This window comes from Calonectris borealis, chromosome 1, assembly GCF_964195595.1.
Source record: "Calonectris borealis chromosome 1, bCalBor7.hap1.2, whole genome shotgun sequence".
Lineage (NCBI taxonomy): Eukaryota > Metazoa > Chordata > Aves > Procellariiformes > Procellariidae > Calonectris > Calonectris borealis.
This window is the reverse complement of record NC_134312.1, coordinates 152,406,170-152,431,060: the sequence shown is the minus strand read 5'-3', so window position 1 is coordinate 152,431,060 and position 24,891 is coordinate 152,406,170. Positions and strand designations below refer to the sequence as shown.

General features: G+C 36.1%; 1 protein-coding gene across 2 annotated transcripts; it reads left to right on the top strand.

Moving 5' to 3' along the window:
* The first annotated feature begins 560 nt into the window (after window positions 1-560).
* On the top strand, window positions 561-24,891 carry CDC16 (cell division cycle 16). Of its 2 annotated transcripts, XM_075136491.1 has the most exons (18): window positions 562-731; window positions 2,921-2,975; window positions 3,893-3,990; window positions 4,505-4,543; window positions 5,327-5,467; window positions 7,388-7,547; window positions 8,198-8,292; window positions 8,952-9,085; window positions 10,811-10,890; window positions 12,482-12,531; window positions 13,227-13,300; window positions 15,621-15,746; window positions 16,492-16,644; window positions 17,253-17,316; window positions 19,023-19,084; window positions 21,230-21,365; window positions 22,280-22,370; window positions 23,491-24,891. In XM_075136491.1, the coding sequence occupies exons 1-18, from the start codon at window positions 684-686 to the stop codon at window positions 23,754-23,756; spliced, it is 1,872 nt and encodes a 623-aa protein (XP_074992592.1). In that variant the 5' UTR covers window positions 562-683; the 3' UTR covers window positions 23,757-24,891. The 2 variants fall into 2 exon arrangements, with proteins under 2 accessions (XP_074992600.1, XP_074992592.1); XM_075136499.1 differs by lacking the exons at window positions 16,492-16,644; window positions 17,253-17,316; window positions 19,023-19,084 and having other exon boundaries at window positions 561-731.

The window sequence follows — 24,891 nt, the reverse complement described above, 5'->3', positions numbered from 1 at the left end:
CTCTCTGTCAGAGCACATACAGATGATTGCTCTTCTTGTACCAGGCATATCCGCGCCAAGATGTATCGGCCAGCATCTGAATTATTACAAATCAGGCATTTTAATGGTTCACGTTTTCAGCAGTAAAAGCTGACCTTTTTCAGCAGTGTCCTAGTGGATAATGATTCCCTAATCTGTGTGATACCGAAAATGACTGGACGATGAAGGACTTGTAGGAAACCTGCTGACAGCCGCCTGCCGTCACTGCAAAGTCTGAAGGAAATACTTTCCCCTCAAGGCCGCAGTACCCGAAGGGGAGTTGCGAGGGCAACAGGTCTCTATAACGGCCCTCACAGAGAAAAACCTCCGCCTCAAAACCGGGGAGAAAAGCCCCAGAATAAATTTATTAGGGGATAGGGGTGGACTGCGGAGAAAAGTCTCAGAAGAAATTTATTGGGGGGGTGGGGGGCACACCAGCCCGCGCAGTGGGGCTTCCCCTCCCCCGGCGGCCCACAGCGCTCCCGGAACGATGCGCTCGGGGTGCTGTTTCCGGGAGGGAGGGAGGGAAGGAAGGACAGGGGGCGGGTTTGAGCGGGGCACCGCCGGGCAGGGCGCCTCGCCGGGCGGGCGGCGGAGAGGCCAGCGCTGCCGGCTTGGCGCCTGGGCCGCCTCCCCTTAGCTTCACCCACAGACCGGGCGGGAGGATGAACCTGGAGCGGCTGAGGAAGCGGGTGCGGCAGTACATCGACCAGGTGAGGCGCGGGGGAAGAGACCGTTGGTGCGGGGTGGGGTTTGCTGGGGAAGGGGCGGTTGGCCCGCGGGCTTTCACCGAGGGAAAGCCCCCCCTCGGTCCGGCTCCCGCGGGGAGGGAGGCTCGGGGAGTGGGGGCAGCAGCCTCTGTGGCCGGGGAGGGGGAGTTAATTTCGAAATAGTGCCCGGTTTCGCCTCGAAGGGGAGGGAGCGGGGGTGGGAGAGGAGTGCGTGGCCCGGAAGCGCCGCCTGTGCGGGCTCCGCTGGGAGCTGGGGCTGTGGCCTCCTGGTAGCGTGACGGGGTCGGGGGGGGTCGTGCTTCCTTCTTCGTGCGGAGGAGGAGGAGGAGGAGGAGGAAAGCCCGCTGAGGGAGCGGTAGGGCTGCTGTGTAGCCAAGGCGTATTTGGAGGATTCCTCCCTCACGGGTTGTGCAAGTTGGGCCACGCTTACCTGGTGATTATAAGATGCCCATCGTACTAACCTGCGACGCTGCAGACTGCTATTAAAAGGGCAGGCTTGTTTTCATTTGTTGATGGATTCAGCAATTATGTTGCTGCAGGGCAAACAAAAAAACCCCACACACAACAGGAAAAATGCATTAATAAATTAGATTAAGTATAGCATGAAACTGTTCTGCTCTATTTCTAGCTCAAAGACTTCATACTGGCATCGCTACTGAGAGAAACCCATCCCTTCAGTTAGCACAGACATTTGTGTGTGTGGCCAGCAAGTCTGACCGAAAGATTGATTGGGGACCTAAATTAATTTGGTGGATTTTATTGTTTTGTTTTGTTGTACTCATCTGAGTTAAACTGGTTCACCAAGCTGTTTTGCCATGCAGCTGTATAGACACTTGTGCAGTTCTGAAGAAGGGGCATCAAGAGGAACATGGGGCTGCTTCTTTGTGTAATATAGTCAGATTATAGTACTGTAGAACTGCTCAACAAAAGTCGTGTAGTGCCCTGTAGGCCTGGATTATGCCTTTCTTTTGTGGTGTTGAGAGAGTTATTTAAACTTCAGTTCTTGTAGACAGCTATTACATATGTGGAGTTTTGGTTTTATTTTTTTGTTGGGGTTTTTTGTGTGTTTGTTTTTTCTTTTTTTCCTTGGAGTGCAGATTGAAACCAAACTATTCTCTTGGCATATTTGCTGGGCATTCTTAATCCCCATCAAGTAGGGAATGTGGGAACACGGAATAGAAGAGACCACTTAGTTCATGGAGTGTAGTGCTTTGTGAGGGTAGAATACCATAGTGTGCATTTCGGAAAAGTCTGCCAAACTTCTCCGAAAGCATAGAACAATCTCTAAGATTGTAAACAAACTCCACAACTGTAATGTTACGGGAAAGAGCAAAAGTGATCAAGGCTTTTCTAGTGTTGCAAGTCCTTGCGATGGCGGGATATCTGCTAAATGTCCAGCAGATCCTGGGGCATATTATGCCTGATAGCATGGAGAAGGATAAAAAGGAAAAACAGTAGCTCTTGCTGATCTTCTCGGAGAATAATCCCAGCCAATTCTAGGTTTTGCCTAGCACCCCAAATCTGATGGCAACCTTAGCTGAGTTAATGGGATATACCTGCAAACTCTGCTTCCATCAGATCTCTAGTTGCCACCAGTCTTCTCCATTTCATCTGCTTCTCCCGAACTGCAGGCTTAACAGTTAAACTGTGTATCCAAGGATAAGGGGAAATTCACATAGGGACTGTGGTTTGTGTGAGGTTAAAGCATCTTGACTGGAGAATGAAAATTTCTTAATCAGGGATGGTGCTGCTGAAGTTTTCTGAAGTAATTTATATGTCCTTTTTTTATATAGTATTTTTTTTCTTCCAAAATGTAGCATTTATTTTAACTGGAAGGAGGGGATTCTTGCTAATTTTTCAGTGATAGCAAATCAACTAGTGACCTATTGCCATACTTATGTAGCATATACCTTTTGGTCAAAGATACCTGCATTTTATTTAAAATAAATGAACAACCCCACCTCGAATTACTTTTTGATATCTTTTAGAAATTAGAGTACTGGCCCTTTTAAACTGTTTTTTGAACTTATAAAGATCTCAAATGTGAATCGCCGTTCATTAGAGCCTACATGCATACGATATTAAATGTGAATTATGCGCAATATATTTCAAAATAATCCAAGAAAGCTAACCCCAAATAAATACTAATTATTTCTATCATGCTTTTACAGCAGCAGTATCAAAGTGCCCTGTTTTGGGCAGACAAAGTAGCTTCACTGTCTCATGGTGAGTAGTTGCTTTTTACATTGTTTTTGATTAACTTCTTTCTGATAGTGTTCTGTTTTGGTTTTGTTGTTTTCTTAAAGCTGTTTGGCTAAATGTTGAAGTTTTGAGTTTGGTGTAAGTGCTTTTCTGTGATCTCTGGAATGCCATTTTTCTAAAGAGAGCAGGGCCAATCTTCCTTCCCTTTTTTACTTTGTGTTAAAATTAATGTTTGGCCAAACCTTAAGGTTTGCCTTCCTTAAAAGACAAAAGAAAGAGCGAGTTACGAGAGACGTCGGTGGTTTCCTGCAGGATTCACTGTTGCTCTGGGTGACAAGTAGAATGCAGGTTTACAGAGCGAGTTGGTGCTGGTAGCCTATATCTGCCTACAGCCGTGGTCTATTTACACTTCTTAAAATGATTCTAGGGGCTTGATCCCACAAAAGCCTTGGTTGCCAATAAAGTAGGAGAGTACTAAGCTGTGCTTCTGCAATTGTAACTTCAAGCTGCAGAAGTCTAATGCTTTCACTTTCACTGTTGTTAGGTTCCCACTGATCTTTTTTGAGAGACAATTCCGGGTTGTTTTTTTCCTACTCAAGGGCAGGGCAACCTACAACTGCTATTTTTTTTTTTAGATCTGTATCACTGTTGTCTTCTTCTCATGACACACCTCGAAGTATGAGATTCTTTTATGTTCACTGTCCAGTGCATTATCTGATGTCTTTAAAGCTAAAATCTGATTATCTTTTCATTGTAATCTCTCACTGATAGATGTTAGAAATTATATATATATAAAAAAAACACACAAAACTTTGTAACTCAATAGAATGCTAGAATAGGTGAAAAGTACTTTTCTAGTGAAGCAAAAGTGAATATTCTGTATGAAAGTGTTTAAAGATATGTTATAAATTAATGGTTTATAATTCATTATTCTATTTTAGAGGAACCACAAGATATCTACTGGTTGGCCCAATGTCTTTACCTAACAGCTCAGTATCATAGGGCAGCACATGCCCTTCGATCGCGTAAGTTGGATAAGGTAAGTCACTTTAGTCAAAGACTTGCTACTGTTATTCCACTTTTAAACCTCTGCTGCTAACCACAGTGACTTTTTCACCATCAGAGGATAAGGTTTATGGGAAAAGCAATTAAAAAACCTGCATGATGTAGTTTATCTGAACCAAGTATAGCCCTGTGTTCAATCGGCCAGATTGAAACTCTTGTCCCCAGATAGGGTCACAGAAAGAGAAGGGGTCCAAGGATGTAACTGCAGCAGGTATGGGAAGGTGGAGTGTCACTTCAGGTGTAGTTGTTTAAATTGTCCTTCAACTCTGGTAATAAGTGGTGAAGACGAAAGTGAAGCAAGTGTCCTTTGAGAGTTTAATAGTAGAGAAAGTGTTACAGACTTAGTCATTTTGGTCAAGAAAGATTTTTGGAGGTGAAAGGGATAAAGAAGCCATACAACTGAAAAAGGAGAGAGCAAAATGGAGTCTGGCAGTGTAAGTAAACGTGCTCTCTCTTTATAACTAACACGTATGAAACTTCCCTTTCAGTTATATGAAGCATGTCGCTACCTTGCAGCTAGATGTCATGTGAGTACACATTTTAACCTCTGTTGGAAACAAACCAAACTAAATAAAAGATGCATCTTGGGAAGATTGGTACCTGACAGGCAATGTAAATGTGTATGCTCATTGGAATAACAGGTTCAAATTTTGTGACAGTTGATTTCATTCTTTAACCTTCAGTATTGGTCATTGGAGTATCCATTGTGGTACTATTCTGAAGAAATCCAACCAACCTTTTTTTCCAGGAGTGAAAATACTCCTCTAATATTTTGTGGGGAAAGAATGTGAACCATTTTTGTTTCATGTCTTCATGTTTACATTTTTAATTGGTTGGTTGTAGTCTGACCGGAGTATAAATATAGTTAGCAGCTTTATACTTCTATATAAAATGTGATACATAAATAGTAAAATGCAGTGCTTTCACAGGAAAATTGAATCAATTGTAGATTAAATATAGAAATTTGAAATAGAATAATGTGCTGCTTATAGAATAAGATCATTGTATTTTATTAAAACCTGTATTAACTATTATGCAATCACAGAAGCAGGTATGCTTCTAATGCTGAATAATAGATTTTTCTGTAGGTGTTAATTTTATAATTTTTTTGATATTATAGATGACTAGTAAAATAGTTGGCTGCAATTGTAAAATGACATATGTCCAAATAAGAATATGCACGAAAACCTGCTGATAAGCACTGGTTGTTACAATCTGTGCATTTGAAATGTGACACTGTGTTTATTGGTGCTTTATGTACAGATGTTTCAAATCCCAACCTTGTTTTTTACATGCACATGTTTGGCCAGTATGCTGCAAAAGAACATCAACAGGCCCTGGATATTCTTGATATGGAAGAGCCAATCAACAAAAGACTTTTTGAAAAGTACTTGAAGGATGAAAGTGGATTGAAAGACTCTACCACAGACTGGGAGATGTCACAATCCTCTGTAAGTGACATTTTTTAAACAAATATTTTTATAACTGAGGAGCAAATGTGTGAAGTCAGAAAGTGATTTTACAGCTGTATGAATCTGAAACTCTGTGTTTAAGCTTTCTTTTTTGGATAACGTAATTTTCAAAAATGCTGAATTGTTCTCATTTTAGTCAGAAGTCATATGTTAGCTTGCCTGTATGAAAAATAACTTGGTTTGCAAAAATAAAGAGTGCTTTTCAGTAACTTCCTATAAATTATTTGCAGACACTTTATGATCTAGCATTGGTTTTTAGAGTCTTTTAGCTCTATGCCGCAATTTCAGTCTTGATAATGTAAACTAACACTTCTTTCAATTGGGCTGCAGGTTCTGAGATAACAAAGCAAGTTTTCTTCTCCTCCAGATATTTTTAATGAAATATTTCCTTAATCACTCAAGTGTTGTTCTCAGTGGGCCATTTTTTGATCACACTTGCAAATTATGTGACATGAAGGTGAATTTTTTGAAGCTCAGTGAAAAAATTCTGTCTAGGCACACAGTTAAAAGGGATCGGTACCACATGTAGGCTGAAGAGTCTGTGAAGAGTCTTTTCTTTCGGAGTTCCGAATTGAAGTTTATTAGCTGAAACTACAGTGAAGGTGACTGACTGATGGCATTTTCCCTGTAAGACTGAAGTAGCAAAATGGGTTAAATCATCGATGTGAACTGATTTTGAGTGCTGGTATTAATGGGCTTAAGGGAGAAGTGGATTAGACTGAGTTACTGCAGTGCACCTTAATGGGAACATTTAAGCTACCACTGCAAGCAAAGGAAGATGTCCTCAGCTTTGGCTGTTTGTTCTTGCTCCTTGTTTCCTGGTACTCTGGCCCAAGTGTTTGGGTGGCTGATTATTGAACTAAGTAGAGAAACTATTTTGACTGAAAAATAACCCAGCCAAAAAATGAGACTGCCGTCAGTCCTTACCTTCACAAGTGCTTGTGATAATGTAGCTCACTAAGGTGAGGATGAGTTTGGTTTGGCAAAGGAAAGAACTCCTGAAGTGGGTACTGCTACAAAAAATTTTAAATCAAACTCCTGTCTGGGAATGTAGCTTTTTCAAACTTAATTTGATTAGTTTGCACAAACACTAGTTCCAGAGTAAGAATGACTGGTGTCTGAGCTGGTAACAATATTACCACTTTAGCAGCCTCCCTGGGGTTTATTAGTTGTTAATGCAGCTATACTGTTTCTAGTGTGTGAGAGAGAGTTGGTCTGTCTGGTTAGTCTGATGGTATAGATGCGTAATGTGTTAACTTTCTCCAAGTAACTTGCTGATACTTCTGTTGCCTTCTGACTGAATTGAACACCCATCTATGGAGTTTTGAAAGAACATGTTAGTTATTAGACCTTTTAGCACAACTTTAACTATGGTAATAATGATCTTTCACTACTTTCATTTCTGAAACATCTATGTTTTGGGTTGAAAGAAGGCTATATTTTTCTCCTTAAAGTAGTTGAGTCCATTGATTTGGCCTTTTTCGTCTCTGCTGCGGTCATTCTTGTCTTGCGTGAAATATGTGGTTTAATAGTCAGCAAGGAAGTTAATTGCCTTTGGAAGTGACGATTTCCCTGTGTTGACTATGAAGGGAATTTAGTATAAATAGCTTACAACTCAGTATCAGAGAGCTGAATGCTGGTAGTAGAAAAGATAAACTCTATCCTCCCTCTACTTGTTTCAAGCATGTGTTCATTTGGCAGTGGATAACCTGACAGAGCATTCATTTGATTTTTTTAAGCTAGTAGAGACAATATTTTATTTAAAGATGGCACTAGAAAACCAGGTTCCATCATACATGAAATGCTTTTTACTTTTCAGGGAGCCCATTTGATTTGTGCTCAAAACCAAATTGCAAACATTGATTCAGTCTTTGACCTCCAGCCCTGCTTTTCCACCAGATCAAGAGCTCTATATGCCTTTTGCGAGGGAAGATCTATGATGCATTGGATAATAGAACCCTAGCAACATACAGCTACAAAGAGGCCTTGAAGCTTGATGTTTACTGCTTTGAAGCATTTGATCTTTTAACATCGCACCATATGCTGACGGCACAAGAAGGTCTGGATAGTAGTATTTCTCAAATACAAGTAAAATTTAGCTGCTTTCTCAGTATGCCTTTTTCCTGGATAAAAATTAAAGCAGTACTACAAGTAACAGACTTTAAAATGTTAAGAATAGAAAATGTATGAAATGAGTGAAAATTATAATCTGCTCAAATTTACATTTGAACTTTATTTTTCAGTCTTGCAGTGCTAAGAACTAAAAGAAATAAAGTAACCTAGCTGCTCTGTTTGCTAGCTCCAGAAGTGCCCACGCTCTTTGCCCAGCCTAAACAATGTTTTTCCTGTGTTCTCAACTTCACAGGCTTCAAATCCATGAAAACCTACTGGTGTTTGTTTACTTATAGTAAGCATTGGTAATATAGCATTCTGAGTGATGAAATTTGACGTGTAGAGTAAATAAAAATAGTGGTGTGTTACATCATCTTTATTAAATTTTATTTAAGAGTGTAGAAGGAAAAACTAAGAATTCAATCATTAATTTCCATAATTAATATTATTATGTGTTTTAGTGTATCTGTACTGTTATCTTCCTTATAGTTTCAGGATGAGCATCATAAAATTCTTTGCATCTCTAAGTTCTTAAAATGTTGGATCTTGCTATTTCTTCTGTAATATGACCACTTCAATTTTTTTTAATTCACATAGAAAAAGAACTTCTTGAATCTCTACCTCTTAGTAGACAATGTACAGAAGAAGAACAAGAATTGCTTCACTTTTTATTTGAGAATAAATTGAAAAAGGTAAACCCCAAAACTGACCAAAAAGCTAGAGAATTGATTGAAAGTCTTGACTTCAGGTGTAAATTTTCTTGGTTCCATTTATTGGAATTATGAATATTGGAATAAATAAGGGCTTTGTAGTTTTGGTTATTTTAAAATTTATGATGCGGTAGATATCACTTTATGGGGGTAGTAAAATAGTTTTGTGTAAAACTTATTTTCTGGTGTCATGACAACTTGAAATACTGATTTTTTTTTTTTTTTTTTTAACTTTATTTCTTGAGAAACTTCTAGATGGGGAAAAAGAATGTTAATAATGTAGGCAAAATGTCAGTTACCTGAAAATACTAGGATATAACAACATTATTCCAGAGTATTTTTTCCAAAGATAATGTGAGCACTCTGAAAGCCAACTATATATTGCTCAGTATTCATTTCTACAGCCTACACTTAAGATATTGACACTGGCAAGCATCTTTCATGTTCTAAATGAGCTTTTAAGTACATTACAAAGAACCGTTTTACCAAATACGTGTTTTATGGACTTTCAGTTTAAAACGTAAGAATTTAAATAAGCTTAATGCTTCTCAAATATTCTTTTAGAACTAAAACCATTAATACTTATGCCATCTGATTTTAGATTAGTTCTTGTTTCACATGTTGTTTCTTTTGTCTTTCAGTATAATAAACCCAGTGAAACAGTGATTCCTGAATCAGTAGATGGTCTTCAGGAAAACCTGGATGTGGTAGTATCCTTAGCTGAAAGACATTATTATAACTGTGATTTCAAAATGTGTTACAAGCTTACTTCGGTGTAAGTATACGAAGGAACTTTGAGGGTTTTTTCTCGTGTGGTGTAGTATAATAATAATGCCTGGACCTACAGCGAATATCATTGTTCAATGGATTGATATACATAACAATTTGATGCAAAGTTTCAGGTATTTAAAATGCGTAGTTTGTGTCTGGCAAGACACATTATTTTTATGATATGTAGCGGAAGTATCCAAAGCAAAACTCCAGTTAATCAGCCCTGTGCTGCACTTCCCTTCATCCATCCTCTTCCTTACTCTGGTACCTTCAGTTTTGTGTGTTCTCTACTTACTACTTGTTTGGCGTTCAGAATGAACAGGTTTGAATCAGTTGGTTAGTTAGGATGTATGACTTCTCTGGCTGATTAAAAGTTATGTTAATTTTGATGTGCAAAGTATTGTGTCTCAGTTGTTACATAGCCCAGGAATACACTGCTGATCGGTTGTCAGATGGGTCAGAACAACAACATGGATTGCTTCTCAACTACTGTAAATCTGAACACATGGTTGTGGAGCTATTTTTTTCTGCTGGCCCGACAACTACCTTTTTAAGAAAAGTGTATTTTTGTGTATGTATTGCATAGTCTCAGAATATTAGTAGTATAGAATAGAATGGGTTTTGTTTCCCTTTTTTTTTTTTTTTTTTTTTTAAATAGCACAGCTTTTTCTTCGCTGAAGCAAGCCATCACTATGTAGAATATCCCATGGGCCCAGTACAGGCAAGATTTTTGGGCAGGCTGTAGAGAATGCTGACAGTTAGGGTGAATTTAAACATCTGAGTAAAATCACGATCCTGTTGAAATAAATTACTCCAATTAAGTCAATAAAATTATACTATTTCATCTTTGTTTCTGAAACTTAATTGCCACATCTTGTCTAGCAGAACGTAGTAGAAGTAAACGTCTCCTAAGGAGCAGATTATCACAGATGCTAGAGCTTGGAAATGAAAGTCTGAGAAGTCCATATAACTTTAAAGTTTTAGACTCCCTTCAAGAGAGCATTTCATATGCTTGTTTATATGTTCTTTTATACTTTTCATTTGAAATGCTTTGAACTATTTAAAAATGTCAACTAAACTTTAACTATTTCAAGATGTACTTTTCAGAGAATGGAGTCATAATGTTGTACTTCTGATTTAAGAGATTCTGTGAATAGATTTCAAGACATCCTTTTTTTTCTCTGCTTAGTTTACCAAATGCCAACGTTTACAAAAAGGGCACATGCCTACAAGCTATGTCCTGCATTCAGTCTGTTGACTATCTTCCATTTCTAAATGCCATAGAAAATAAAAATTTAAAACTGAGCTAACTATGTTTCGTAAGGCATACTGCTTAGTGTTAAGCTCAGAAATTTAAGGACTATTGCTTGAAAGTTGCTGTCAAATGTATGGAAAAGATGAACAGAAATGTTGTTGCTTGCTGTTCGCTGGTTAAATTTGAAGTGAACTGCAAACAAATGCGCGTTGTATTCTGTTTTTCTAATTGTATTCAGCTTGCCAGAATTTTCTGTTATCCTCTTCTGTTAAGCTAAATTAATAGTTATTTTTCTGGTCTTAAGATAGCCTTTATTATGCTGTCAATAGTTACCTTCTAGTCACAAATAGTTTTCTAGTGCCTCAAGTGGTAATTAACTGGAACATTACACACTATAAAAGCAGCTTGCTTGTAACACATTCAAATTTTTGAAATGTACATTGGAGGGTTTTTTTGTTTTGTTTTGTTTTTTAGAGTGATGGAAAAAGATCCTTTCCATGCAAATTGTTTACCTGTGCATATAGGGACACTTGTGGAGCTTAATAAAGCAAATGGTAAGAAATACAACATTTACTATGAGTTAAAAGAAGATTGTAAAGCTTCAATTTTAAAAAAGAATTAAGGATGCCAAGAAAAACCCCCTTATATACTGTTTAAAAAATGACAAATCTTTTTCCTCCTACCTGCAGTTTCAAGAAAACAGTGGTAACTGGAAAAGAAGAGAGTTTCAGGGCCGACAGTGGCGGGGAGGGAGTAGTTGTGCAAAGAGTCTTTATTCGTTCATGATCATGAGTGTCACTATCTTTTAACCACTGGGCTATGTAGCCAGAAAGTTAGGGAGCTACGCTGCTTCATTTCTGTTGTTTGATTTCTGTTTTGAGGTGATCTTCCTAGAGTATCTAGGTGTACTTTTTCTGCGCAACAACAAAATAAAATATATTAATTTAAACTAGAAGGAGCTCTTCAGCAGTGTGTATGCTTAGGTGGATGTGCTTTTTCCACATTAGAAAAAATTCTAGACTCTCCTTGCCTTTGCTGTTGTGGAGGCCTCTTTTTAGTTCAAACAAGTTAATAATCATGCAGCACCTTTGTTGGAATTACAAGAATAGCTTACTTGCAGCTGGGATGGCTTTTTCTCATTTCAGACTGCATATAAACATCCAAATCAAGTGAGGAGCTTGAATGTCTTTAAAACCAATTGGAAAATAGAATAAGGAGCTCATATGATTTGCAGTCTCTCAAAGGATGGTGCATTGTATGTATGCAAATAGGTCATTAGGTGTACTAGTACTTCTCAATGTTTAGTAAATGTACTTTTCAGTTACTTACCAGTTAACTACATCTGAAAATGAGGGCAGTACTCTGATTTTTCTTCTAAGTCTGCCTTAAGAAGCATTTTGTAAATAAGTTGGTATTTTGTAAGCCAGTTTTCATATCTGATTTTTCTGAAGCCAAGAATTGATGCAAAGTACTCCAGGATGAACTCATCAATTTAAGAGCACTGTACTCTGAAGAAATAGAAATTTTATGTACTGTAATGTTATTTGTTTTGAAATTGCATAGGCAATAGAATTGTTATCCTGTATGTGATAACTTCTGCTGTTATTACAAAATCTGTAGTAAGTTATTCTAATAACCAGAATTATTATTTTTATTAGAAAAGTAATGACTTAGAATTATTCTAAATAATATAATAATTTACTTGCTTTTGCCCTATTTTCAACATATTAATGCACAGGACTCTACTTTGAAATTGATTTAGCCAGTATGTTATACCTTTTAGATGTAGGAAGTTCAATAGTGTTTTACCTGGACAAGATACATTCAAGTGTAATACTGCAGGCATTTATTTTAATGTATGCTAATGACCTAAGACGTTGCGGAATTCTTAAGGGGTGGAATGTATAGCTGCTTATTTATGTGCTGTGAAGACTTAGGGGTTGGGGGTTTTTTAGTTAATTGCAAAACTGAATCTATTTTGAGGCAGTTTGAAGCATTACCACTAAACAGAAAACATTTTTATTCACTTGTGCATTAATAACATTAGATGTTCTGGATATTTTGTATAGAAAACTAAAGGGCTTGAAACATCTTAATGTTTTAGCACATTTTAATTTTCTTTTCTTGTTTTTCCCCACTATATAGAGCTTTTCTATCTTTCTCACAAACTGGTGGACTTGTACCCAAATAATCCTGTAAGTTGTTCTAAGCCTTCATTACCAGGTAGTTTCTTCTAGGTGAAAAACACATAAAAGTTGTAATGTAATAGTTTGAACAACAGGATTCAAAATCTGTTTCTGGATGGAGCTAGTAAAAATGGTTCGCTGTTTTTATTTTCTATGTATTGTCATTCCCTTTACAGAGGTTCTTTTTTAAAAACAAAGTACCTGTAAAATATATTCAATGTGAAGTATTCACTTTGAACAATAATTTAAAACAAATGCTACAGTAATAAACGTCTATGCCTCTCTGGGCAACATTTTCCAATGTTTGATCACCTTCATCGTGAAAATTGTTTTCCTTTTACTCAGTCTGAATCTCCCATGTTGCAACTTGTACCCATAACCTCCCATCCTATCACTGCACCTCTGAGAAGAGTCTGGCTCTGTCTTCTGTATTCCCTACCATTAGATAACTGAAGACAGCAATAAGCTTTCCACTTAGCACTCTCTTCATGAGGCTGAACAAACACAGTTAGAGACGTACATGCCAGCAGTTCTAGCTTGTTTGTAATATCAAGTAATTTGAAAAGCTGACTGTGATTTCAGTGAAAATGTTCCTAACTTCTCTAATTATAATCTGTTCTTCTGTTTTGCATCACCTATGGTAACGTTTCACTAAAATCAGCATGATATATCTAATAATATTCTATTTTGATTTTAATGTGTAGGTGTCATGGTTTGCAGTAGGTTGTTACTATCTCATGGTTGGCCACAAAAATGAACATGCCAGAAGATATCTCAGGTAAAATTTTTTTTTTCCGGTTTTCCTTAGTGAATCTGTTACTCACTTGCTAAATAAATATTTAATGTTCACGATTATTTGTAAGTTCATAAAGTAAACAGAAGCCTCGGTAAACGGGTTACTACTAAAATATTCCTTTTGTTGACACCCTTTTTTTGGTATAGCAATTTAGACCTCAACCTTCTAGATACTTTAAAAATGACATACCAGGCTTATGTGGAATCTCTTTTGTCAGTCATCTTCCTGTTGTGGGCAGGTGTAATCCCTGCATTTGCTCATGCTGGCAAGCTAACCACAGCTAGGCAATCAAGCCTCAGTTCTTAGCTTAAGGACACTCGGGCATTCTCCCCAGGTTCAGGTTTCATATCTTGAAGGGAATAGTTAGATAGAAAACACTGGCGTTTGGCTGTTTAGTTCTTTCTTTGCACAAGCAGCCTTGGACTTTTTAGGTTGGTCAGTCACTTCAATGCTCTTTCCTGTAGGTCTTCTGTATGTGCGTTGATTATCAGCACTGGGGAGCGGGACTTTGCTGTGAAGTAGGGCATTTGTTTTGGTGCTGTAAGCTTAAACTGAGAAGCCTTAAATCAACTGTAAGGCTTTCATTTTTCTTCTTGAGACCTTTATAGGCAATATATGTAAAGATGGGTTAGTAATTTAGACTGTTTAAATGCCTGGTATTATGAGTAAACAATTTAAATTCCTGACAAGTACCAGCGTGAAATTCTTCAAGAAGCTGTCCTGAGTGACATAGGTGGTTTTGGCGATGAAATAAAGAACATCTTTATTACATCTGCAACCATCCCTACCAGGAAGGGTCTATAGATGTGTTAGGGAGAAAAAAAAAAAAACACATCAGAATTCAGGGTAGTTCTGGCAAAGAGGAAAAAAGGTCTGGTAAAAGTGAAATAGTAACAAGATGCCCACATTTTCTGGATAAGAATGATAGCCTACAACTACAAGGCTAGAGACAACTGTGCGCTAGGCAGTAGTTTTTAGAAAAAGATCTGGAGATGCTATGGATAAAAACACAAGCTCCCATATCATTGTTTTGGAGTCACAGGACATCATGCTGGAGCATGCTGAACAGGGTAGAAGGCACAGCTGGGCAGTGCCTGGTAGCATGCAAGGGAAGTATCATTCTGGCTGCTCCAGAAGGAGCTGTCTTCAGATCCTTCAGAACTTGCAAAAGGGCTTACCTCATCTCTGCACCAATTAGGAAAACAACATTTGTGATAAAACATAATCCATCTTTTATAACAATAACAAGTCAACATGTGTGGAGAACTCAAGATGGATGTGACGCATTTGAATTGAATTCAAGAGAAGGCAGTAAATAAGCATTCTGGAGAAGGTGGCCAATGAGGAAAGCTTTTGAAGTGATTGAAGCTGTCTAGGGTGTAGGGTGGGAAGATGCAAATGTTCAAATATGTAAAGTTTTGTTCCAGGAGACAGAGAACAAACTGTTCTCTAGTATCTGTGATGAGAAATAATGAGTTTAACTGTGGCAAACAAAGTTTAGATTAAAAGTTAGGAAAAAATGAAGTGTTTAAGGCTAGTTAAGCAATAGAATAGATTACTTGTGGAACATGTAGGATCTCCATGTCAGAAGCTTTTAAGAAAAGATTGGGCATATCTGTTATGAGCTCTTTAGTTATGAATGCCCTTGCCCTCAGACTGAGAAAATAACCTACAGAGCTTTCTAATGTTCCTGTCAAGTCCGTCTTTCTGTAAAGACTCCAGGTTGCAGTCTTGATGCTCAGGTTGCAGTCTTCAGCTCAGGACTTGAGTGACATTTTGTATACTTCTCTGATGCACGGCAGCTGTCTGCGATGTGACAAATACTCTTGTCTTCATTAAGGCTAGTACAATTATATGGCAAAATTTCAATACACAGTTCAACCTAAGTGTTCATTTGGTATTTTCATATCCTGCTTGTGAAACTTATATTTGCTAGAATATATTTATTTGAAATGTATAGCTAGAATTTTGTAATACATTATGAGTCACTACTGATGTTTTCTGTATTTTGCCCAATTCACCTATTATATCATTGTTTATGTTCAGTAATATCAAATAATTCCTGCTGTCCATGAACAGCAACAGAAATAATACAATGAATTCTTGAAAATGTGTGATACTTTAACTGCTAGGTAGTTTGTTGACCTTTTAAAATTAACTTTTGTTTACCACTGGTCATTAAGAGAAGATTATCTTAATAGATACCTAACTATGTGGCATAGTATTGCTATGTAAATAGTCATCTGAATTAGATGAAGTTTAACTTCAGATGTGTTTGCTTGTGACTTGCTCTTGTTTTTAGCAAAGCTACTACACTTGAGAGAACCTATGGACCTGCATGGATAGCATATGGACATTCATTTGCAGTTGAGAGTGAGCATGACCAAGCAATGGCTGCATATTTCACAGCTGCACAGCTCATGAAAGGGTATGTCAAAAATGTCATATTCAGAAAAATTAAAATTAATCCATAAATAGTGTAGAATATTGACCTATATCCCTTTAAACAGTAGGAATTCATTTGCAACATTATCTGGTAGAGAACAAAGGAGAAAAAACCCAAATAATTTTGTCATCTGCATTTAACTGCATTATTTGTGATTACTGTTAAGTTCTAAAGTCAAGATTTATATTTAGGTAATTTATGTTCTACCTGAAAGTTCTCTGAAATTTGTGAATCATGTTTGTCATACCAGGTCATAAACTGCTGTATAGTAATATCTTGAACAGTTGTTTCATGCTGTGGAGAAGGTTGTAAAATGAGTAGTGGACTAATCATATGTCATATTGCATATAAAACTATTGTATTTGATTGTAGTTATTGGTAAATGTAATCCCGTTAATTATTACTTCTTCCATATTCCATTTGTAAATGAAATGTATGAAGGAAATCAGGAAAAAAACTCCTCAGAACTAGCTTAAGCACTGAGAAAAAACATGTAATTCCAGAGCAAGTGACAATTATGTATTGGAGTTCAAATTCTTGTCAATAACTAACAAAGATGTAAAGTCTTTTAAACTGCCCCTTAGGTCAATAGTCTATTTAAATCAGCTTTTACTTGGATGTACATAAACATATGCAAACACAGTTGGCATCTCTTTATGGTTTGTGACGCCATTCCTGAAAAGTGCATGTTTGGTTTTTTGTGGTTTGGTTTGTTTGTTTTTTTCAGGTGTCATTTGCCGATGCTCTATATTGGACTGGAATATGGTTTGACCAACAACTCAAAGTTAGCTGAAAGGTTTTTCAGCCAAGCTTTAAGCATTGCACCTGAAGATCCTTTTGTTATGCATGAAGTTGGAGTGGTTGCATTTCAAAATGGAGAGTAAGCTTGCAAAATAGGATTAAATACAATCTTAAACATGGATTATTCTGAAGTGTAATGTGCCAATATATCTACTAAAGTACTTACATTGAACTATAGTTTATTTTGGTTATAGTTTAGATGGTGTTTACCCTAAACCCTTGCTTTCTACATTGTTCTTCATTGTTTAAGATTGAACGAGGAAAGCATTTAATGCTTGAGGAACATGCAGAGATTATTATTTTGTGTATGCAGGTCATTGGGTGGTCGCATGCTTTGAAAAGGCATCTGTCTGCACACACAAGTGCACACATACTATGAAATATTGTACAGCAAAACATTTTGTCAGCTGAGGAGGTTCCAAATATATTCTGGAAAAAACCTAACAGATATAAGAACTATTTAGTGAATATTCTTGGTTTGCTTCTGATTTTTTAACTTTGTTTTGTTAGCTCTTAGGAGCACACGCAAAATACAGCCAAACGTAAATTATGGTTTTTTACATCTAATTTCACTCATATGACAACATAATGTCAAAGAATTGTTCCTTGTAATACTGTTTTCTCATACTACTAATGAAAACTCTTCACTAATTTACTTTTCTTTCACCCCACTCCCTCAATTCTTAGCTGGAAAACTGCAGAAAAGTGGTTTCTTGATGCACTGGAAAAAATCAAAGCTATTGGAAATGAGGTATTTTTCCTAATAACATGCACGATCATAAATTTGTAAAACTCCAAGAAATTCTGTAATATCTTGTGATAAAGTATACTGTGCTTATTTTAGGATAGAAGGAAAAAAACCACTTGGGCCATCTACCTGTAATTGAGTATGTTGGGTTTTTAGATAAGAATCATCACACATTATCTTCAGTGCTACAGGAAAAGGCGAAAAGTGTGTTTCTATACGAAATTGAAAATAAATAAGTGTTGGCTGGAGAGTGGAATCCAGATCTCATTCTCAGTCCTGGGTCTTAGTAGACCAATGGCTCTTGACCTGAGGGTGGAACTGGGTACATGTGTGAAGATGGTTTCTGCCACATTAAGCCATTTCTTGAATGACTTACTTCTTTTGTTTGGACATAATCCTGTAGGTATGGATTTGTTTTCTTTCTACCAGATAGAGCCACTGTGTGGGAATGGGCCCAGGGATGCTTAACTAACTTCCTGAAAGTAATCAAAATTATCACTGGCAAAAAGTTTGTCGGGAAATGTGCTCGTAATTCAGGCACTTTTGTGAATCAAAAATCAACTATTACAACCCTGATTCCTCAAACACTGGAATGCACAAATGAGTTTGTACCTATTGGTAGTACCGTTTATTTTATTAAGTGTGTTGTCATCTTGTCTAAAGAAACATATGGTACCAGAGTAACTTAAGATGCCTTAATGAAAGCAGTACCACATTGTGACAGGCTTCTTGTGAATTTTAAGATAGTTTTTTTCAATTTTTAGCTTAAATTTAGTTAAAGGACACCACCTCATGCTACTATAACTGTTAACAAAGCATCTCCTATCAAGATAATGAAGTTGCTTCTGGAGCACAATAAGCCTTCTATAAAGTGGAAAGCGCTGAAAAAACTATAATCTTCATGTGGACGAGGCACACAGTTACTAAAACAAACTGCACAGATACTAATTTATATGCTCACCAATATTATAAATACGGTTGTTCTGTTTTAGTTAAAGCTGTATTGTTGTTATGTGAACGCTACAAACTTTGTAGATCAGGCTTAAATTTATGCATATGCCTATATTCTTTTATGTGTGGCATTTTTCTTGTTTATTGAGAAGTACTATGTATCAACATATCTATAAACATACAATTGGAAATTTAGAATTAGAGTGCAAAACACCTAAAATAACTAGAGATACAGAGACACTCTTACATTGTTATAAATTGCAAATTCATAATGCAATCAATTCCAAATGATTTTTAATTTTAGCAAAAAGTGTTTTAAGGCTTTTGTTGGCTCAGATTGTCTTTTGTGTGCCTCATAGATGAGCTAATTTGTTTAAAGCAGATGAAGTTAGACTATGGAGAAGACGGTAAAAAGACCTTCAGTATTTATGATTGTAAAATAATACAAACACCTGATTTGGGGAGTTTTCGGTGCTCCTAAGTTGAAAGACTTGATGTGATTTTTAGTTAAGTAGAAAACAAGTTTTGTTTGGTTTGCATCTGAGTGTTTGGGGAATGGAAAAAATAGAAAAATGAGTTATTGAATAAATGTTTTGAGCTTAAATATGTGTTTTGAAAAGAATTGAAAGTGCTTGTGATATTTTTCTTTGTCATGAATGAATTGCCTTGTTCATTTTATGTTGTTTTTTTTAAAGTAGACGTAATTCAGTTACAATCTGGGAAGCTGCAGTTATGTGAATTGTTGCATTATTTTGCAGGTAACGGTTGATAAGTGGGAGCCTTTATTGAACAACTTAGGACATGTCTGCAGAAAACTCAAGTAAGCAGAGAGCACTGGAGCTACATTTTTCTGGAAAACTACACAAATGTGTTTTCTCTAAGCTTACTTCGCATTTATATCAAGATTATGTACCACATGAGAACAGTGTAGAAGCATCTTGTAAGAACAAGATTCCCTAAATCAGCTTGTGAACGTAAATACATTGATCGCCCCCTATATCCAGTTTACTCCATGCCAGTTAAAGTACTTAATGTAAAAGTCTTTCCTTAACTATTGATTCTTATTAGATAAAAATTTGGTTGTAGGCTTTTAGATCCTTGTATGGGTATGAATTCTAACTGGCTACTATCCCATTCCTGACATTCTTGAATATGTCCACTGATTTAATTAACATAAAGGTGGTTTTGTGCCGATTAATTGCTTGGATCAGTGCTTTTTTAATTGAAGTGAAATATTCAGTGACATTAACACAGCAATAAAGTATTACTTTATGGTTTTTGAGAACGAAACTATTTCATATTTCATTTCATATTTCCGCTCTAGGAAGAGAAAAAAGAAAGTGCAAATTACATATGCAAGCTTTAACAGTTTTAATATAGAGAATTGTTTTCTCATTAATTACTTTAATCTGATTTTAACCAATGTTTTCTTTTGTTTAATCAATACCATATCTTTTTTTTTTTTAGTGTCATGGTTTTAATTGTCCAGTTGGTGTATACTGTAATTTTTGTTTCAAAGCTGCTAATGAGAATGTGATTATGGTAGATATAAGTTGTACTTCTGCTTTGGCTTTGGTAGTAATTGCGTTGTGCTTGAATTGCAAATTAGTCTTCATTTTCATTATGAAATACAGATGTATAATAGTTACCCCTTCTGCCAAGATCAAACAAAAGGCACTGCTTCTGGAATCTATTCATGAGTATAATTGCAGGTTTTTTTTCAAATACTTGTTTCAGTCATAATTCCTTTTTTTTTTTTTTTTTTTTGTATTTCTGCAGTAAGTTAGTAACTGCTTACATCACACTTAGGACAACTTGTATTGTATTATTTGTTCAGGTTCAGAAAGCCAACCTAATGTATTTCTACATCCTTGTAAACCGTCTTTCAAGCAAATCAAGTTGAGAATTTAGGCAGCTTTGACATATGCTTTGACAACTTACAAAATTCTGTAATAACTAATTTACTAGTGTTTGTAATATATGATATTGCTATTATGAAAAAACTTCCTGGATATATGTCTACTCACTAGCATTATGTGGTTGAAATTTGAAAGCAGCAAATTAAAATACAGTAGTAGTTAATTGGACAGGTAAATACTATGAGTGAAAATAAAATTCAAATCGTGTGAAAGTTTTGTGCAGCAAGCAAACAGTTGCATAATTTTTCTGCCTCAATTGTTACTTAATGCCTTCTAACAACTTCATGTGTTGCTGTTTGTGTAATTTCATTATAACTATAGACATTAAAATTTCTTCTGAATAGACAATTGCTATCTTTATTTTTAACAACTTGGTACTAGGATGTAAAATGTGACAATTTAATTTTTCAGAGTAATGCCATAATGTACATTTAACCCTTGTGTTATAAAGTAACAAATGCAATAAGCAGTCTAATTAATGGATAATTTTTCAAAGAAAGGGTGGCTTGTATTTGAAAGACATTATGGATATGTATAAATCCTCTTTGCTGATAGAGACGGTAGCAAAATGGAAGTGACAAAAGTACCAGTGTATGTAGCACTTAAGGGTTTTGAAATTTCTGCCTAGAGAGCTTTTCTCACTTTGAACAATGAGTGATATTCGTCTCGTATTGCTCCTTCATTCCCCTGGGGAGGAAAATAAAAGCTGCAGAAAGCAAGCTAATGTTACAATGAACAGCATTAAACATCTAAAGCAATCTACCGTATCGAGTTGCTAAGATCATCTCCAAATGGGGCCTAGCTGTAGGCAGCTGTTGTGCTACATAAGGGGAACAACGATTTCTCAATTACATTGAGGAAGAAAATTGTCAATATCCATGAGTCTTTTGTGCATTTGATTATGTTCAGACTATGAAGCAATAATTTTTAAGTTCTTGCAGGACTGCATGCTACTGAACTAAGCAAAATACTGATACAATACTATAAAAACACCTTTCATCCTGAAGCTTACTTACTAATAGATCTTCTGTTTTTAACCCTAACAGGAAATATGATGAAGCACTGGAATACCATCGCCAGGCTCTAGTACTAATTCCTCAAAATGCTTCTACTTACTCTGCCATTGGCTACATACATAGTCTAATGGGCAATTTTGAAAGCGCAATCGATTATTTTCATACGGTATGTAACTGCCTTAAATTTAAGTGCTAGTCACAGATTCTGTTATTTACTGTTTCATTCTGTTTTGGTTTTAGAACAGAGAACCAGCATTTTATCCAGCCTCCAAATGAGTGTTTATTTTATAATCTTAAAATTTTTTTAGGTCTTCCTAAGTTTTCTATTGATTTGGTAAAAAATGGCCACATTGTGAAACTTAGTAGCTGAATCCTTCTTTGTTATAAATTAATTGGATTTCATAATTGTCATACACATTTTATGTACATAAACTTCCATGCAGCTGAAATGATTTAAAATACTCCCAACCTATGCCTTGAAGTAGAAATTTTACAGTAAGGGCAATATTTAAAGATATGCTATTTTCTCTTCTCTCAAATTTATCTTTATTATATGATACTTGTATATTATTATTGCAGGACAGTTTTGGTGATTTCACGTTTTCCTAGAGTAACAGTGAATTTTCCTCAGTTGAGTTTTCAGCATTCAAGTTGATGGGCTTGAATTTAGCTGCAGTTCTATTTACCTAGAAGCTTGTATTACATACATTTAGTTGTAATTACTTTAAGCGTGTCTCAATCTATTTCATTATAGATTGTAGCTTAGCTATACAAAATTAACTTCCTCATAGGTTTTATAATCATTATTTTAGTAGTATGTTGTACTTCATGATTTGTGAATGATTCTCTGTCTGTATACCTATCCTTTTCTGGTTTTGTTTTTGTGCTTTGCTTGCTTACTACTTCAGCCAGTTCATACAGCAGTATTATTTTGGTTGTGCAATGTTTTGCTTTTACAGTGAAGACTATACTCTGATAGCATTGTTGAGCAACAAAACAACAAACTCAGACCCATTGTGGACTTAAGATGTAAATGGTTTTATTTGCTACTGAATACTTTTTACTGTTTCTTTTTAATAGGCCCTTGGTCTTAGGAGGGATGACACATTTTCAGTCACGATGCTGGGACATTGCATAGAAATGTATATTGGTGATTCTGAAGCCTACATTGGTAAGACTTTCGCTTACGTGACTCTTAAAGTCATCGAGAGTCCTTTGAGAGGAGTCTTATTCTTACATCAAGAAAGACTGTCTACCGTTACCTAGTTAACTTAGAAAGTAGCGTATGTTTTTGTTAGGTTTTTTGTTGTTTTTTTTTTAAATGGCTGAGTCAGAACTTACCAGCAATTGCAGATGACATGACCACTGTTTTTTGTAAGCATCGTGACAGTAAATTCTTACCAGTAGAAAGAAAGGAAACACTTTGCCTTTGGAGGTGGTGATGGTTCCTTTTATAGAAAATTTTGGTTTGTGACAGCTTAGAAACCAAAGGGAATGGGGAAGAAAAAAATAGAAATATGGAGTTAGAAAATCAGAGGACTTGATTTCAGCTACTGTTGCTGTAGAGAGATACGGGGAAGGCATTTTCACCATGTCAAAACTCTGCTCTGTGGAGACAGGATAAATCCTTTTGCCTCCAAAAATAGAGCTTTACATATGGTAAAAAAAAGTGCTTCATAACAGTAATACATTATATTGCCACAGTTTGAAATATTCTATGAAAGCTTTCTGCCCCCCAAAAAAACTTTTTAGCGACATATTTCTGCTTCATTGAACTTACTGATTTATCTATAATGAACACAGTTGATGTCCCGTCAAGCACGTTAATGAGGCTGAAGCCAGTAAAAGCCATCTGTGTGCTCTATTGCTTTTCCTGCAGATTTTTCGCACAATTGAAGCAGATGTTTCTTCTTAATATTGTCTTGCTCCATATGTAGTCAGTTAACGCATCTGGAAGAACCATGCAGCTGTGTGATACGCATTTATGCAAACCATGCTGTGTGTAACTTAAACAACAAAAAAAGCCTCTTAGCGAATTGGGAAGGGAATTTGCAATTACTTCTAATAACAGACTTTTGAATCTGAGTTGTACTACTTATATTGTGCTTTTTTTGGAAAGGAGGCTGCTGTATTTTTTCAGAACAACTATTCAACTTCAGTCATTAAGCAGCGACAGCTCCCTGTCGGTCTGAAAGCAGAGAATCATAGTAGTTTCTGGATGATAGTTTCTTTGAGATACATTTTTGGGAGTGTTCACTTGGAGTAAATTAATGGTTTCACTGTTTTCCTAGGAACAGAGATCAAAGACAAATTAAGATGTTATGACTTTGATGTACACACAATGAAGACATTAAAGAACATAATTTCACCTCCCTGGGATTTCAGAGAATTCGACATAGAAAGACAAACTCTGGATGAAAGTGGCATAGTAACATTAGAGACGTCACATCAAAGAAAAAGTACAGATACCAGTCGTCCTTTGGAAGAAACATTTGAGATTGAAATGAATGAAAGCGATATGATGTTAGAAACGTCAATGTCAGACCATAGTACGTGACCATAAATGCTGGTAGAGAGCTCATTTTGTCTAAGTGTAATATGTTTGTTTTAGCATTTTTGTTATGGTGTTATACTTTCAAGAATTTGCTATTTTTATATGAATTCAAACTACTACTCTGTACTTAACACCGGAGAAATAATGCTTGCCTTAAGGATGATTAAAAAGTATACGTGACGGACTATTTCTACAAAATTAATCATACATGATGAAGTAAAAAATAAATTCACTTTTTTTTTTAAAACTGTTTACTGATCCATGTGTCTGCCATCAGTAAGACTGTGAAGGATTAAAAATAGTACTTAACATGGAACCGTTAACAATGTTGTTAAATTGAATAGCCAGTCTAATATAGTAGTATTGTGGCTTCTGAGTTTTCATCCTGTCTGTGAGGAATGCTTTCTTAGTAAATAGATCAAAAAAATCCATGAAGTTTTATACTTACTACTTTATAAATATGTATTCCTTTAAGGAGCAATTTCAATGGTTTTCCATCATTTGACTCTAATTTGGCATACATTAAATTTATGACTAAGTATGTTACTTTGTTATACTTTCTCCTAGTTATTCATTTCAGTTCTTTATCATTATTCTGTATTGTATTACTGAAAGATCATTTAAGAACTGTTTTTGGTAAGCTGACTAGACAACAAACTTGAATGGCATAAACATTAAGATAAATCAGTCTCACCTGCAATTAGCGTTACAATAAAGTTGTAAGCCACAGCCTACTACTGTAGGAACCACAATCATTCTCTTTACACATAGTTGTTTTGTCAATGCAAAGGATTAACTGAATAATACACATACACAGTTTTTACAAGTCTCTGAAGTGTGGTATTTTTAAATATCATTGGTTCACTGAAAAATGAAGAAGTAAAGCATATGCCTCTGAAACAGAAGCAGTGATTTGTCCATCCACTAAACAGGACAGATCTGTTTGCCTTCTTAGCATGAATGTTGAACGTATTTTGTGTAAATTTTTCCCTTCCCTTCTCTTCCTGCCTTTTCCACATATGTCACTGTGTGGGGCTTAAAATTAAAAACTTAATGCTACAAGCTGTCATAATATTTTCTTCTGTGACTTCCAGCTAAGCTTTGGCTTTTAATGTTAGAATAAATTTCCTGAAGTTTA